The 17,421-nt window shown below is 42.0% G+C and overlaps 1 protein-coding gene across 2 annotated transcripts in view; it reads right to left on the bottom strand.

Annotated features, from left to right (window-relative positions):
* Window positions 1–12,309, bottom strand: part of HABP4 (hyaluronan binding protein 4) — a 30,064-nt gene extending 17,755 nt beyond the window's left edge. The window contains exons 1-4 of one of the 2 annotated variants that reach the window (XM_048292241.1): window positions 11,875–12,309; window positions 1,369–1,516; window positions 348–509; window positions 75–146 (exon numbers count right to left, since the gene is read on the bottom strand). In XM_048292241.1, the coding sequence (XP_048148198.1) occupies window positions 75–146; window positions 348–509; window positions 1,369–1,516; window positions 11,875–12,160 (668 nt within the window). In that variant the 5' untranslated portion in view covers window positions 12,161–12,309. The remainder of the gene's footprint in view (window positions 1–74; window positions 147–347; window positions 510–1,368; window positions 1,517–11,874) is intronic. The other variant, XM_048292242.1, reaches the window with a different exon arrangement.
* Window positions 12,310–17,421: the final 5,112 nt, after the last annotated feature.

The raw sequence follows: 17,421 nt of genomic DNA on the forward strand, positions 1-17,421 counted from the left end.
AACAGATGAAAATGATGATCTAAGGTAGGCCACAGAAACATACGCTCTATGACGGGCACAAGTGTATGATGTACCTCATATCATCTTTAACTGTTCTGCAGTTGCGAGCTCCACCTCCACCCTTTTTGTCATCTGCTTTCACTCCTCAAGAGAGGAAAACAATTCTGTGAGTTTTAGAGGTTTTTTTCCTTTTTTTTTTTTTAGGACCTATAACTAAAACCGGTATTGACTTTTTGCCAGCCAACCAGGATATAGTAGAAGGGAACAGAATACCTAAAATACAGTACTGCAGTGCTGACTATTATTTACTTGTATACTAAGTGAGAAACAGCACACAGAACACTTACATTTTATCATTCCCACTTTGTCTTTCAAGTTCCCGTTTTCCTCTTTGGTCAAAGCCATTGAAACTTCTGTTTAATCCACCACCTCTTCCTCTACCTCGCATTACACCTCTTCCTCCACCACGACCTCTTATTGGTCTTTCATAGTCTAATCTTTCCACTGGTCTAAAAAGAAGATAATTAGTCATTTTTGTTTTTATAGAACAGTTAACAAGAAGGAAAACAGTAATATTATTATATTTCTGCAGCTGGGGGACACATCAGTACATAACAGCTACTGCACAATTTTTAGAGTGCATCTTTATGCAGCACACACTACAGCTGTTTTAGCTTCATCATTAAAAATGGACAAACTGAATTATGGAGTAATTATTACAGCAAACAGGAACAGAAATATCAGCTGTTATTAACACTGAAAACATTACAGATATTAAACAAAAGATTATAAAACTGTCAAATCTTCACAACTTCATCATGCAATAGCTCCACCATCTAAACCCAGATTTATATGCAACTGCTAAAAATTTCAGACAACTTGTTAAATACCAACTGTTGTGGTGTAAAGTAAGAACAGCCACACTCTGAAGCAATAAAGGTTTAGGTGGAATTTTCTAGTACTTATGAAGAAAGCAAAATCAATATGCGTTCACTGTCCAAGCAGCAAGTTACAACTTGGAACTTCCACATGTTCTGCAAAGCTTGGTATGTGAGCTCAGAAACGAATATTATAAATGTGCTGCTGACTAGAGGGTGCATTTTCAGATCTTTCCATTTTTCATTTTGCCTTATATTTCTAACATTCAACAAAAATGCTCCAATTCAACCCCCAAGGAAGCTGAAACCACAGCTCTGACAGGCATGAAGTAAGTAGTCTTGTAACAAACCTGCACACTAACAAATGCAACCATGCCTTCAAGTCACATCTGGCTACTACATCTGTTTTAACGTGAACATTCCCTTCCCTCGCTCGTGTAGATACTCTGGTGGGGCGGGAGGGCCTTAGTTCTCCCTGCATGATACATACCGTTCCACTGTGAATTCCACTTGTCTTTGTGCTCCATAGGGACGGTATTCCCTGAAAGATGGTCTCCATTCAGTTTTGTCTTGTTTCGCCTCCGTGCCTCTGTTACTGACTCCTTGTTGTTCTCCCCGCCTGGGTGCTCGCTTCGGGCCTACACAAACACACACGGATTACTGACAGCTCAATAGTAACACAGCCGCAGTTACCAAACTACTGACTGAAGTGAGTTGATTACACCTTACAGCGTTCAGATTTACTGTCTCCAATCCCAAATCCACTAAAATATTAAAAGCCCTTAAAGCTAATGTTGCCAGACACTGTTGGTTGAAAGACAAATACTTATTTTCCCTTCTGTATTGACGAATCTGAAAAATGCTATGGGTTTTGATATAGGTCCAAGACTTCCAGAAAAGATAATCTAAAGAAAAATCTCATTTTGCTCACAAGTCACAGAAAAGGAGAAAAAAAACTGTTTCTCTCATGGTTTCAAGGATCTTAAAAGTGTAATACAGGATGAGTTGGAGAAGCTCCAGTGGAAAAGACTAACTGAAAGCTGCAAAAGCAATGAAGGTGAGGGAAAGAGAAGGAACCCTTTCAGACAGGTGTTTATGGTGAAACAACACACCTCCTGCCAGACGAGCTCAATTTAGAAGTCTAAGCCTCCAGCTTCTCTAAGCTCATGGCCACAGTAGCAAACAAGCAGAGCAGGGTCACTTCCTCACACTGCTGTTCTATGACAGAAAGGACCATTCGCCAACACTAAAGGTCACCGAGTTCAGGTGGCAGAGACCCAAGCAATAAGCAGAAAGACTTCAACACCACTAATTCTAGAACATAAACATATTCCAAGAGAAACTATATTTAAGCTTTTTAGAATTTCTTTCAGCCATTGTTGAGGTTGAGGAGGACCGGGTTGGGCAGAATGAATGGAAAGAAATTGTGCATTATAATAGAATAAATTGAGGTTTTCCACTCAACCTGTATATATCTAGCAGAAGATTAAGGTTCTTTATGTGCTTCCTTTCCCATTTTCCCAAATTCTGTGCTCTATCTGGGACACAGTTCTCCAGAAGCAAGCAAGGCTTTCTGACTGCTAGGCCTCTATATGTAAACCAACACCTTTTTCAGCCAACAGTGTAACTCAAGTAAAGAACAGAAAGACTGGTCTCAAACAAAACTGAGCTACTGTTTCCACAAGAAATACCTGTGGAACACTGAGCAGATAACTGAACTCAGTTTAGTGGACAAATGACCGTCCTGGCTACTGTGCCTCTGCTGCTAGCACATAGAGAGAAAAAAGGCTACTTTATGTCACAATATTAAAATGCAAATTAATTCATAGCCCCATTGAAATGCCCATATAAGAAGATTTCTGATCAAAGCTTAGGTGCTGAGGATGAAGTCAAACACCATTCATAAAGAGAAAACTTCAAAGAACTATCCACTTGGTGAATAAGTGGTAAAAAAAGATTTTTGTTATGCAGTAAGGACAGTCATATTTGTACAGAGAAGACAGTTTTATTTGTTGTGCAGAAACAACTCCAGCTTTGCTTTTCTTTAAACTACAAGCCACTTGACACAATGCATTCCAGTAATTCTCTCTTCTCAAGGTTTGGAGTTACTCTATCCTTAAAGCAGTGAGCATATTTGCATTACCCAAATTATGATGTAATCTCTGAACAAAGGACAACTTTTGAAATCAGTTTCTGAGTAAGCTTTTCAAATCAGGAGGCTTTAACACAAAGCAAAATTATAAAAGATACAGAATTGTACACACTGTTGGGAAACATCCGCTCTACACACATCTCTACTACACTACCAACTATACAATTGTTAATTCCAAACTGGAATCTTGCTGTGGAAAAAAATGACTACTATTTCTGCCCTTATTTTAGTCATTTTGTTTGGATCTGAATGCACAACTGAATGCAACAGAAGACTATGTTTTTTATTAATTTTTGATCCTCTCATTGGCTATCAGAAGCATCAGTTATTCCAAATAGATTCCTTTGGCAAGAATGCAGTAGTCAGAGACACCCATCCCTACATACTTAGTATTAACCTCAATTTCACCACAAGATTCAAAGAGATCCTTAGAACTTGCAAAATAATGCCAAAAAAAAGATGAAGAAGTGATTTTAAAAATATAGTGTCTGGTTCTATTACCCAGTACCTCTTAGAAGTACTTCAGAACAAGCCTCCTTGCCATATATGTCAGTGTATTACATGTCAGCAGCACTGAGCACACTGGACAAAGTAGCCTGTTCTACTCCAATTTCAGTGCTGGGCTATTTCGCTTTGATCTAACAGGTGGCTCTAATTACTGCAGATGGATTTTAAACACTAAAAAGACTATTTTATACAGGTAATAAGTGCCACAAAAACATCTTTAACTGGTTTGACAAACCAGTCAATCCAGAAGTAGTGGATTAAAGCAGTATGCAGCATCTGTATCTCTCTAGCAGGACAAGTCACCCTCAGGGCAGGAGTTTGTGTGACCTGCTTGTGAATCAGTTCAAAAACCAGCCCAACTTTCAGCTCTGCATCTACCCAAGTTCAAACCAAACTGGAGCTTGGCAGCAGTGATAGCATAAGCTACACAATTTTAATCCTCTGCTATGTGTACGTCCTAACACAGACTCAGTTTAATTTACAGCACTTTAAGGGCCACCTACTCTTTAGGGACAAAAAAACAAGGCAACAAAATCAAGACAAAGCATGAGCAATCTTGTACATCACTGACATAATACGTTAAAGAACTGGGCTACATCTACTGGAGGCCTTACAAACAATTCTGAAAACTGAAGATCACTCTTTCCTAGTTACCTAGTTTAATATCTCTTTAAATTGGTTTTTTTGTGTCTTAAAATTACATCTGTAACCTGTATTCACCTGAATGCGTGTCCCACGATTTTCCACATCACCACAGCTTCTCTGGCAGGTTACTGCAGCAGCCCAGTCTGTTGGCTAAGTTGCCTATCACTTTACTTTCTCAACTGAGAAAGCAGAAAAGAAATCTGATGCTTAAAGTGTTTCAACAGACCCAGCTTATTTTTTTCCCAGAAGAAGCAGCTGAGCTATTATTAGCGGGAAAGAATCTATATACTAAAATTACCAGTACTACTAGAACTACACAGTGCTAAAGAAAAAAAGCTCAGTTTTACAAGACATCTAAATCATACAGACCAAACATACTTAAGTAATTTTCACTTTCCCCACAATACTACTTTACTATTAGTATTAGTTCTGCTAACACTGCAGCACTTAGATAAGAAGACTTTCTAGAGAAGTATTTTTAATAAGTATGTACACAGAACTTGCAACTGGAAAAGCAGAACTTGTATTTTTAAGAACTGCATTGCTTGGTTTGCCGGACACTGGATATCTCTGTATTAACAGATGGATTTAAAACAATGCAGCAAAATCTAGCTGCCTTTCCAGTGTTGCTGTCTAGCTCTCAGCAAGTTTCTCTATCCATACCATCGATCCTCAAACAAGTGAGACTTTTACTTGGAAAGAGGTATTTCTCTGTGTTTTGTGGCTCTTCACTGGCCCCTACAGAGCGAGCGTGCTCTCGCCTTTTTTAAATTTTTTAATTTTTTTTGTAGAAAGCCTTGGCTTTAGACAAACACCAAAAGGAGCCCAGCTTGCAACTATCAGTGAGTATAAGCTAAAGTAGAAACCTTGCTGTTTCTCCGACTCCCTAATGTAAGGGGCATTAGGATATGAGGGTGGCAGCTGGCATGCAATCCACAAGCTGAGGGAGGTAACCGCCTGCAAAGAGCAAATGAGAATAAGAGTGCTTGTGGAAGGCTCACATTGACAGAAGACTCCTTAGCATACAAAGAGACCTCTTACAGGCCCAAGATAGGGAATTACATTTGTTCCCTGAATGGACAGACCTAATCATTATGGGAAGGAGTGTGATCACCAAAAGCTTACAGAAGGAACTAAAAATACCAGAAATACTGAAAACCATAGCCACAAAGCTGTGGAGTAAAATCAGCATTGATGTAGAACTGATAGCTTGGGCTTAATCCATAAACAAAACAAAAACCAAACAACCAACTCCCCCCCAAAAAAACAACAAACAAAAAAACACCCAACAAAACAAACAGAAAAAAAACCACAAAAAAACCCCACCCCCCCGAAATCTAATAACAAACCAAAAACAAACAAAAAAATAAAACAAAACAAAAACCACAAACAAACACCAAAAAAAAACCAAAGGGAGGAAACCCCCACCAGCTTTGAAATACTATCCTTCTTCCCAGTATATTTCAAAAGGACAAAGTAGACCCAAAATAGGTCCAAGGCTATGGTAGAAATACCTTGACCAAACAAACCAACAAAGAAAACAACTGTGAGGATTTTTTCAGGAACAGTACTGATGACCCCCAACTACCAGGGCTAGGGCAGTAAAGTAAACCATTGCAAGAAGTTACGAAGGCAGAGGAAGTGGAATTGGAGTCTGGAGAAAGAAGGGATATTCTAAGCTGTAAAAGGAATATTGGTTCTAGGTCACATAAGTGTGTGTGTAACACAAAGTGAAACTGATTCTTAAACAACATGCTACAGAAACATTGCCCCCTCAAAACACCAATAGTTCTGAATTTTAGATCATTAATTTATTTACTATTACTTTAAAAGCATGTCACATTTGGAATTTAGCAACTTTACTGTTTGTTCCTTCCAACTGTGAGCCACATCATGATTGTTGCAAGGTGTTTCACTCCAGCCAGCTATGGACAGATCTGTAAAATCAGCCTCTAGAGACCTCAGATCTTACACTGTTCACCAGTGGACCTTCATACTATATAAATGGAAAACAACACAGAGGCTATGCATTGGTGAGAAACTTTGAGGGACTTGAAACTGAACCTCTACACCCTTGGTGATAGCCCAAGAGGCTGAATTAATTGAGTTAGTAAGAGCAGCCTGGTGGTGACAGGACCAGCAAGTGACTATTTATACTGATTCTTAATACGCTTTTGGAGTGTGTCATGCAATAGGTATGCTATGGAAAGAATGAGAGTCCCTCGCTTCAGCAGAAAATAATATTTCTGATGGATTTTAAATCCAAATTCTGTTGGTAGCTGTTAAGCTTTCAAGGGAAATTTCTGTAGTACACTCTCCAGCTCATACAAAAGGCTCCAACAAAATGCAAAAAAATAAAGTAAAATAAAATTACTCAAACTTGTAGTCAGGTAGGTTTATCATGTAAGTTTAGGAAGCAGTATACTTTGAGATATAATGCAATATCGGGAAATATCCCTCACCAACATCTAGGGTTGTCATGAACAGGACTAGTAACACCCAGGACCAGCCTCTTGGAGATCAGTGGTTGACCCAGTGTGCTAAATAAATGCAAAAAAAGCTTTGAGGAAAAAACCCACATGTTCAATGGTGTTACTGCAGTATTAATTACGGTAGTTTCACAAAAGTCCAAATAGAACCTAAATGGAAATGGTCATATACTGTCCTACTGTGCACTTATTTTGCTGTTAAAGCTTCAGGATATATTATGCCTGTTACTTGTAATAACACTGTATTTGACATTATGGATAGCAGTTAAATGCTTTGAAAGACTTCATGAGTTCTTTCTGACATAATAGTGGGAAAGCTTAATAAAAACAAAGGGATGACTGTTGTAGACTGGGTTTAGTTAGCTGAATTCTTTTAACTGGATTCTTTTATCTAAGTAGTTTTGCTTAGCACAAGCAGACAAAGTGCTGAAGCTTTAGGCCACAAGCTGCAAACTTTCACCTTGAAATGCTGAATAAGTCTAGTACTACTGTTTAGCTACAATGAAGGGAGGCTCTGAGACCAGTGCAAACTAGAAGATTGAGAAGTCATGGCTATCTTCAGAAGCTGCAACCCATCCAGGTAAAAACAGCTACAGAGAAAAAATGTGACAACGAACAAAAAGACCCCAAAACAAAAATCACCATCAGAGTAAGAGGTGCATGCAAGGTGTGTGAAGTGTGCAAAGAATAGGTGCATAGGTTGTAAGGGTATAAAATCCCAGGTATATCTTTGTTCTGGGTTCCCCTAGTGAGGCACCTAGCTTGAGCTGTCCCTACTGCAGTACCACACAATTATTAATGGTTTTTCCCCAGAAACTGGATGTCTGAGACTCAGCTGTGGGACACCTAGGGTGAATAAACTTCTTAAACAACTTATACACAGGCAACTAATCTTCCTTAACAACAAAACTTCATAACTGGAAATAGTGAAAGGCAATTCACACACTCAGGCTCTTATTTTGCTAAATATCAGACTGTAGCAGAATTATGACTCCAAAAACAATCTTACTTTCTCCTCTTTAAATCTGTCTGTCCATGTGATTCTAATACCAACTTCAAACAATTAATCTTGTGAATTAAAGCACGGTTAATTACACAATTTGCAGAAGACTAACAGAGTGTCTCAGAATATTAAAAAAAAAAGGCTTCAGCTATTGCAAGCAACACACCAAAGAGACACACGAAGTTAGACTCTGTCCTGTGGCATTTTGTTTTCATGTGTGCCAGTACTCGCTGAATTACAGAATTGCCTACCACAGCTTCCCTCTAGACAATCCTTATGACACTGTAGTTGAAAGAATACTATTGGGATAAACAATTTAAAAATAAGAAAATTACAGGCAGTCTAAGATAAAATTCCATAGAAACTTTCCATGCCATCTTAAAACCACAGCTACAAACTCAAAAACACAGTATTCAGGAACTATATATAAATGTTACCAGAGTCATGATATGTACATGAAAGAAGAAAACCTTTTACAAGTATTAGCAACAAAGGTTTAGAGATTTCAAAAGAACAGAGAGTATTACTGCATGATCAACAAATTTAATTTTCCTGGACCGGTAAAGAATGCAAGCTCTCCAACTGGGCCTTTTGAATAAAGAGCTGGCAAATGCAGTTTGGTCACTGTGGTAAGAATGAACCGAGTTAACATCAAGTGTTACAATTACAAGAGCTGCAATACCTACAACCAGCCTTTACCCAAACCCTCAGCTAATACAGTCTAAAAATCACAAAGCAACAGTCAGTAGAAGAGAAAATACACACATTTTAGGTCAAAAGTACAAGTTTTCGTAGGCAGCGAAATAGGAGTCAATTTTCTCCATAAAAAACAAAGCTTAAAAGTTGTCTCCTTACAGTTGTGTAATTTCATAATAAATAGTTTTGATTCTAAAGGTCAAAGTATTGCATTATCTGATAAAGTCCTCTCAGGAGGTTTGCTTCAGATTGAAAATACCTCCAGAAATTTAGTAAAAACTGCTCTGAAAAATACAGTGAAGAACTATCTTTAAAAAATGGCTAACTTACAGAACTTTGTGACTAAACCTTCCAAACATTAAAACATAATACCACAAAAAATCTGACTACTGTAAAACTTCTTACATTGCAAGATAGAAGACTAGATGTGCTTTGAGCCTTTCTAAAGACCCTTTTTTACAGATTTAATATGCTCAAGAAATAATACTAGAATAAAACAAAAATCATTAAACTTAACAAGACTTTTTGTAGCCCAAACAAGCAAACATCCTAGTAATTAGATAAAACAGACTGGAGGAGTCCAAAGGAGGATTATGAAGATGATCAGGCTGCAGAACATCCAAAAGAAGTCTGTGAAGGTTATGAAAAGGCTGGTGAGACTGCCATACGAGGAAAGACTGAAGGAGCCATCTCTCTTCTCCCTGGACAAGGCTTCATATAAGCCACATCACAGCACCTCAGGTACCTGAAAGGCTACAATGATGAAGGCTCTCTTGACAAGGAGCCCCATGGAGGTAAGAGGCTAAAGTGCAGGCAAGTTGCACAAGAAGAGATTTCATATGTGTTAGGAACTTCTTTCTGGTGCTACCTTTCACTAAAACAACCTTCTCAGGGTTAAGCCCCCATCACAGAAAGTTTTCAAAATGAAACTGGACAAGGTAGCAGATGATCTTCAAGGCTGCCTTTCCTAGGAAAAGCTGGACCAGACCATCCTTTGAGATCCCTTCCAACATGGGCCTTTCAACCCTGTTCTGTGATGAGATGATTCCAAGAACACTAGTATAATACAGTGAATTCCATCATTTCAACCATAATACCACCAAAATCTGATTCCGCTATTCAGATGGGTTTACATGCTAGTCTATACTGTTTAATTATTAATAAGTGGAATGAAGTTAGTGGTAGTTATGCGCAAAATCACGGCCAAAAAAACCCAGAAGTTTAGCAATTAGTTTAACAATTTAGTAATTTTAATCACTATTATTTATTTCCCCAAACAGAGGTGCACTCTTCTAGTAACACATCCATTATTAGAAGCTTTATACCAAACTGAGGGGGTACAAGGACATTCCACAGAGGTTGGTCATTCTCAGTTGCTAAGTTGATAGCCCCATGAATATTACGTAAAATCCAGAAGTTTTCTGGTTGAACCCTATGTAACAAATCAACTTTGCATGGCCCAAATAAAGAGCTGACCCCCTCCCCTCCAAAAAACCACAAGATTTTTCTCTCAACATGCCATTTGCTTAACATTTGTCAGCTACACCAGTTACACCATCACTACCCTAACTCAGAGGTTCAGAGCAGACTTGCTAAGACATTCAAAGGAGGAACACACAGTCAAGACCAAGTCTTGACTATCCACACTGGTTTAGCATCTTATGCACTGTACTTTTACAGGCCTTCCTAACAAGCACAAGACAAACACACAAAATTCAGAACAGATGCTATGTTTAAAGAAGAAAGTGCATTTTTAAATATAGAAGAGAAATAATTGTTCTTACAATAGATCTTAATGCCCTTTCACTAAGGGTACTATAGTCAGCAGTCTTTTCTCCATTTTAAATTAGCAGGAAATTGAAACAAGGCGCACATGCCCGTTGTCTCTGTATGAGAAAATAGATTTCTTAACACCAAGGTTGCAGAGAATAGTCAAAGACACTCTACAGGGTATTGTATTGCCACAGAATTAAGATATGTATAGGCAAGCAGGAGGTAACGGATGGTCTTCACATACTACCACACTCCTGGTAGTTTACTGATAACCACCAGTTTTTGCTCAAGAACTTTTTCATCAGAACTTGAGACTTTGCTGTTCATTGAGCAGACTCATTCAACTTCTGTTGATAACCACAGTAAAGTACCTTTAAATAAAATAAGGTGTTATAGTCTGAGTATTGGTCTTAGGGGAAGTGATCTCTGACAAAGTCATGTAACTGCAGAGAAACCTCAAAACGACTAGTTTCATATAACTGCCCAAAAAGACAGTGACAACTTGTTGATATCTTCCTCTACAAAGGTGCTCATTATCTAGCACATATTTAGCATTGAAAGGCTCTCTGCTCCACAAACTGCTACAACTGCATCAACTGCTTTTGGGAAGAGTGTAAGCCTAAGCAATAGAATTGGTAGCACTGGCAACAACTTGAGAGAGCAACAACCCCGATTCAAAGGCCTTTTCCTAGGGCATTAAAACACACAGTACAATTACTGTGAGTTTAACAAGAGCTTTTACTAGAGGAAGAAAACATCATAATAATAGATTACCTGTTAGGCTTCATTGCTGCATTGGAGAACAGGAATTTACAACTCAAGAGGGTGAAACTACAATCTTCTGTGCAGAGATTCTCAATACTTGGAAACAACCCGCCAGCTCTCAGATACTTTAGATACTGAATCCAGTAACCTGAAGCTCAATACCGGTAAGTCGTAACAATAAGACCCACAAAGAGTCCTCCAAATGCAAGGAGCTATAGCCCAGCAAAGCCTCCAGCTGCAAAGAGGACTGTGACAGACATGTTGGTATAAAAGCCAACTGACTCCCTATTTCCTCAAGAATTACTACACGTCAAAACCCAGCAGCTGACCATTCCTGAACACCGTGCCGAAGAGTTACCCCAGGAAATAAGGTTTAATTCAAAGGCTGGTGCATCAATACAAGCTTGAGGCAAAATAAGCAGAGATTCCTGGACGCGTTAGAACCCTGAAGACACTGAAAGGCCAGAAAACACAGATACTGAGAAATCACGCCTGGAAACTTCAGGCACTGAAGGATACGGCCCAGAGTGACAAGCAATAAAAGGCAGCAACAGGGCTGCTAAACGTGCATAAAAGCTATAGATGCTGCAGCGTAGGACTTAATGCTCTTGCACTTGTCTCTTGGGGATATTGCTGAAGTTTTCATTTACACATCCAAAGGCCTCCTCGGCTGGTAGTGTTCCGCAACATCGTGTCGGGACCGTGCCCAGGCATCACTGCTTTCTCTTAAGGGGACCTTGAGGTGCGTTCACCACAACAACCCCACCTGGAACCGGGTTTTCTCAGCCCTGCCATGACACCGCTACCCACGCCACACCGCGGCTGCCGAGAGGCCGGTGAAGCGCGGAGCCCGCGGCCACCCACGCCGCGCCGCAGGGCCCGCACCGGGCACCGCACCGCCGGGCACCTCCTTCCCAAAACCGGCCGCCGGTCCCGCCCGCCCCCGCCAGGGCGCTGTCCGTGTACCTGGCTGCGGCGGCGCCGCGGGCGCAGGGGAGCTCTCCGGCTGCCTCCGCTCCTTCTGGGTCTCCCTCCTGCCACCGCCAGCCCGGCCGCCGGGCACGGCTCTCCTGGAGGCGGCCGCCACCTCGTCGCGCTTCTTCCGCTGCTGCCGGCGGCGCTCAGCCTCACGCAGGATGTCGAAGGGGTCCGACTCATCGTCCAGGAGCTGGTAGAAGCGATTGGCGACGGAGCAGCCGAAGTTCTCCTGCATGACGGCAGCCACCGGGCTGCCCACCAGCCCCGTCATCATCCGCGCGGCAGCCTCTCCTCCCCCGACCACCCCTGCCCGCGTTCCGGCGGCCGTCGCCCCCTGCCGAGGCTGCCGCTGCCGCACGGGGCCGAAACAACGCGCACGCCGTGCGAGAGCGGCAGCGGCGGTGACCGGCCCTCCCGCCGCCCCAGCGCTCGCGGCCGCCGCACCTTCCGCAGCCCCGCCCCGAGCCGAGCCGCGACAGCCAATGGAACGCCACGCGCCCGCCGCCGCCACCGCCTATAAGCGCGGCCGGGCCCGCCCACCGCCGGCACGCGCGACCGGCGAGGAATAGAGCAGCCAATCCCGGCGCCAGGCTCTGCCCCGCCCCGCCCCGGGTACCAGGCTGCGGCCAATTAACGTGCAGCGCCGGCGCTGTCAATCACACCCTCTGACCAATGCGATGCATCTCTCAATTATTCATGAGTGCGCGCCCCGCCCCCCCGGCGGCGCCGCAGCCGCGGCCGCGCCCTCGGCCGGCGCTCCTCGGGAGCAGCAGTGAGCGGGCGCGCGGCCCGGCGGGCACAGGGCTTGGCGGGCGCACGGCCCCAGGCTGGGGACACTCTTCAGCAGCAAGCGCTTCGAATGTGGTGCCGTCACACAACGGTCTTTTAGTCTTTGGGGTCTTTTGGTACAACTTACATCCTCTAACAAGTGACACCAGTGGCAGAGGCGCTCGCTACACTGGGCGCTCCCAAGGGTAGCTCTGCAGCGGGTGGCCGGCATACTTGCATAAAGTAATCTTGTGTTCCCTCGAAGTGCCTGAAACGCCCCCTTCTGCTTAGAAAAGCAGTGATGTTGGTCAGGCCAGCGAGCGCCGCGGTCCCGCGCGGTGGCAGTGCCGCTTAGCTCGGAGAGCGGCTCCGTCCGCCCAAAGCCGCGGGTGGAGCTCCCCGGGGGTCACTATGCCCCCATGGTGAGAGATTTCCGTGCAGCCTCCCTGTAGGAGCCCTGTCGGCTGATCACAGCTCTGGACCGAGCTGCGAGTAGTTTCACTGTCTCAAAATAAAAATGTCTCAATAAGTAAGACCAACAGTGACATGCCGGGAGACTCAGCCAGGCTTTTTTCCGCAGAGGACGGGCTCCTAGGCAGGTGAAATATCAGTGCCTCTTTCATCAGCCACAGTAACAACAAAATCTTAGCCCTTCAGCCACAATTGCCCAAAGAATGCCGATTGCAGTCTTGATTTCTGTGATGAGGCTGTCTTTATCCTGATCGTTCTTGGGAAACTAACACCTCCTCTATCATAACTTCACTGTATATACCACCTTGTTTTGAAATTAATTTTATCCATATTACAGGAACTTGAAACCAAATCAGTGTTCTTGCTATGTTTCAAAAGGCAGGATTAAAGACAGCCCTGTCACTATAACTGTCTTCTCTCGTCATTTTGGGGTGCTGATAGGTCTGTGCACACCACCATAAAATAAAATATGGTGTATCCTCTTCAGGTTATTCCAAGCCCTGAACATAATCATTACATCTCTCCTGGCTTTCATGTAGACCCACTTTTGCAGGGCATGACTGGGCTTAGTGTCCTTTGAAGCTTCAGTTTCATTCAAGAGATCACAAACTGTTGTGCATCAATGGAATTAATGACAGTAAGTTCAGGCAATTATCACCTCACAAAAAGCTTTACAAAATCCTGGTAATCGAGTCAAATCTCTCAGGCTCTGAAATGCTTCAAATTAAAAGCAGAATATTTTAACTCAACAAAGGAAAAATATTATTTCTGCACAGTTCTTATGTTGTAAAATGTAGCTACCCATGATAAACAAAAATTCATGAAGAAATTTTCATGAATATGAAAAAGTAATAAAATACTGTATAAAAATGTTCATTTAGATAACTGTACTTGCTCTGAACAGTTGATTTATTTAGTAGAAGGATTAAACTACATGTGTTTTCAGTGCAAAGAAGGAATTGGAAAGCTATTTTGTCCTGTTCTAATCTGGAGAAAGACATTAGCACCATCACATTACTGCACCATATCAAAAAACTCACCAAATCTTTGCACACCTCTTTGGAGCCTTTTGGTATCAATTGCTGCATCTACACTAGATCTCCTCAGGATGCATTGTATTCAGAAAGTTTTTTAGAAATTTTTGAAATATTTTTATTTAAATATTCTACAAGTTTGAATCAAAGTTATGCTGTATATGAAAGATGACAGACAAAAGGGTGCCATCATTGACTGTAATGTCCTTGCAGCTTTAGTAGGCACTTTGAAGGTCACAGTATTTCTGGAGAGTGATGAATATGAGGAATTCAGAAATATTTCAGCAGTAAGATTAGAGATTTGGTGGTCTGTGGGATTTGGCTTTTTTTTCATGAAGTCTCAAAAGAGAAAACAAAAAAGTCTAGCTGCTCAGAGAGATTCCACAATGACAGCCAAAACCAGTGTTTGCTATAAATATATCTTACCTTTATCTGTACAATTCTGTTTTATAAAATTAATGTAAAGCTTTAGAAAAATTCTTAGTTTTCTGATGCTCTGAGCTGTCAATCAAAACAAAATTTCTGTAAGAGATTCCAACCCCCAAACTGATTAAAAGTCTTGCATGACAGATGAAAGTAATTTGCAATCTCTTCATTTGCTTGCAGCTGTCAGAAATCCACAACATCACACACATCACAACACCAGAAGTTTATGTACAAAAAGGAGACAGAGGAGTCCCGTAGCTTTATTCATGAATAAAGGGAGAGGTCATGGGGCAATTTCCCATGGGGTCTCTCAGATTGCTGGAGGATGCAGCCTCCTTTTTATCCTGATTTCCTGGCCACATTTCCTTCTCTCTTTCCCCATTGGCTGAGGTACTTGAGAGGTACAGACTTCCCGAATCACCTCAAACAGACCCCCTTCTAATGTGCATCCCCCCCTCCCCGCTCCCATCCTTTTTCTTTGTATCTCTATTCTTTTTCTCTAAGTCCAGGAATTTAGCATGGCCTTGGATGAGTAACTGTCTGTGTCAATTAGTGGAATTCCCCTGGAATTTATGGTTCCTCCCGTTGTTTCTTTCACCTATCAGTATCTGGCTTTTATCTACCAGCAGGCACATTGTTTGTAAAAACACCTCCCTCTCATTCCTTTCACGGCTTTTCACTACGTGAAATCAGTGTGTGATTGTGAAGTTACGAATTTACACAAACAACAGAGACTGACAAGGAAAACCTGAATTTTACTGTCGAAGCAAACCCAAACATTCTGCCTGGAATTTTACACCAAAAAAGTAACAGCGATGGCTTCAGCATGGTTACTTATTTGCATGCAAAGCCTGAACCTCATGGTTGCAGTACTAGGCATAGGTGTCTAACCTTCCTGACAACAGGTTAGTCATGTTAAGTCAAGATGAGGGCTGCCTGACGAAGTGGCTACTCCATCCATGTTCTCTCCACAGCTGGATTTTTCACATGCACAGAACAACCCTACACAAGCTGGCCTAGCAGGTGTAGATGTGGAATATGACATCTTTGCCAAAGGAGCTCTTACTTATTTTTCTTTTCTTTTTCCTTTTCCCTTTTCTTTTCATGGGGCAAAAATGCCTAATTACAAGAGACAGAATTGAGAACGGAGGCTGTTTCTCTGACCTTTACAGCTCAGTACTTAATCACCAGCAAGGGTCGTCCTCACCTTGACCTTTCTTACAGACACTTTCTCATCCCTGCACATTTCATTTTCTAGTGCCTACATCTCTCCTGCCTGAGGAAGAAACATGCTGAATACATCACATGGCTCGAGGTCCCATTCTGGGGCAGGACACCAGAACAGGTAGAGAGGGTAACATTGTGCCACTTAGAAGATCTAAATTTTCCAGCAACGCAAACCTACTAAGCAAACTTCACTGCATGAAATCTTAAGCCAAACAGAGAGCTGCATCACCAAAGATGGACATGCTTATAGAGGAATACACCTAATGCTGAGAGCTTTGTGTGTGAGCTGGATATTTGCCCTGGCTGGCAGCAAATGGCTGGAGCCCCACCCAAAGAGCCATGAACAGCCATTGACCTTCCGCTAACAAAGGGCACAGGGACCTGTGGTCCTGGCTGGTAGGGGTGGGGGTGGCCTAAGGACTCTGCAGGACCCAATGAACAAGGAGGAGACCCCAGCCGAAATATCACCACTGGACCAAGAGGCACGTGCAAGGGGCGTGAAGGGTGGGTGTATGGACTGTAAGGGTGTAAAAGCCCAGCGATTCCATAGGAGCGGCGTGTGCTGCTATGGTGTCGCTGCGTAACAATTAAAATATTTCAAGGAACCCACCTTCCGGGACTCTGCTATGGAAAATGTGAGGTCAGCATGGTAAAGGAAACGTGTTTGACAGTGTGAGTGTGGTGTGTGTAGGGATTCAAATGGGGCACCTGTCAGGTCACTAGAGCCACCCACTGCAAAGGGGTCTCAGTCCCAGCAGTGAAAATCTCACGGATTGTGAATGTGACTCCTAGAGCAGAATCTGAATGCTCAGACAGGAAATCCGGAAACTTGAAAAATGTAATAATAAAGACTTAGATAAAAGATTTTATTACCATTGCGAAGTTTTTATGTAAGTCCATATTATGACATAGTAACAATAAAGTTACATGCAGTGTGATTGCTTGCTATTATCTACCTAAAGGTCATAACATAAAGTGCGTGCTTTAAAGAGGTAGAATACTTCTTTTCATCTTTATTTGTCATGTTTGTGTTCTGTTTCAGGGTTAGTTGGTTTTATTTCCGGAAGAGTTTATTATCCTCAAACTTCATAATTGTCATTTCCATCTTAAGTCTAACTAGCCAGATAGAACACAGCTATTTTTCCTGCTTACTCTTGAATCCTTGCTCTCTACCCTTTCACAATTTCTGTCTTATGTCATGTATGATAAAAGGTACTCTTTGTTGTAATAAGCAGGATTTGATCTGATTGTAGGTTGTACTGTGTTTCATTATCTCAGCCCTTCAACTCTCAGAAAGAACTTTTCTTTGTTTCTACACTAAAACATTAATGCTTTAACACATACTTATGACTGTGTACTGAAAAGCAGTGTGTTTTAAGCCCTTTAGGCCACGTACATTCTATATGCACATTTTCTCTTCCAGGGGCAGGATCTGGTGGAAAAGTTCACGTCTTTCTGGTTATTGTTATTACAACATGAAAGACCATTGTTCTGAACAGTTAAAATATCAGATGTGGCATCAACTAACTTCTTCCTTCTCTTGTGTTGCCTCTATTAAAAAAGTTCTATCAGTTGGCATTAGAAAACTTTACAAGATCCATGTAAAGAA

The sequence above is a fragment of the Corvus hawaiiensis genome, chromosome Z (assembly GCF_020740725.1).
Source record: "Corvus hawaiiensis isolate bCorHaw1 chromosome Z, bCorHaw1.pri.cur, whole genome shotgun sequence".
NCBI classification, from domain to species: Eukaryota; Metazoa; Chordata; class Aves; order Passeriformes; family Corvidae; genus Corvus; species Corvus hawaiiensis.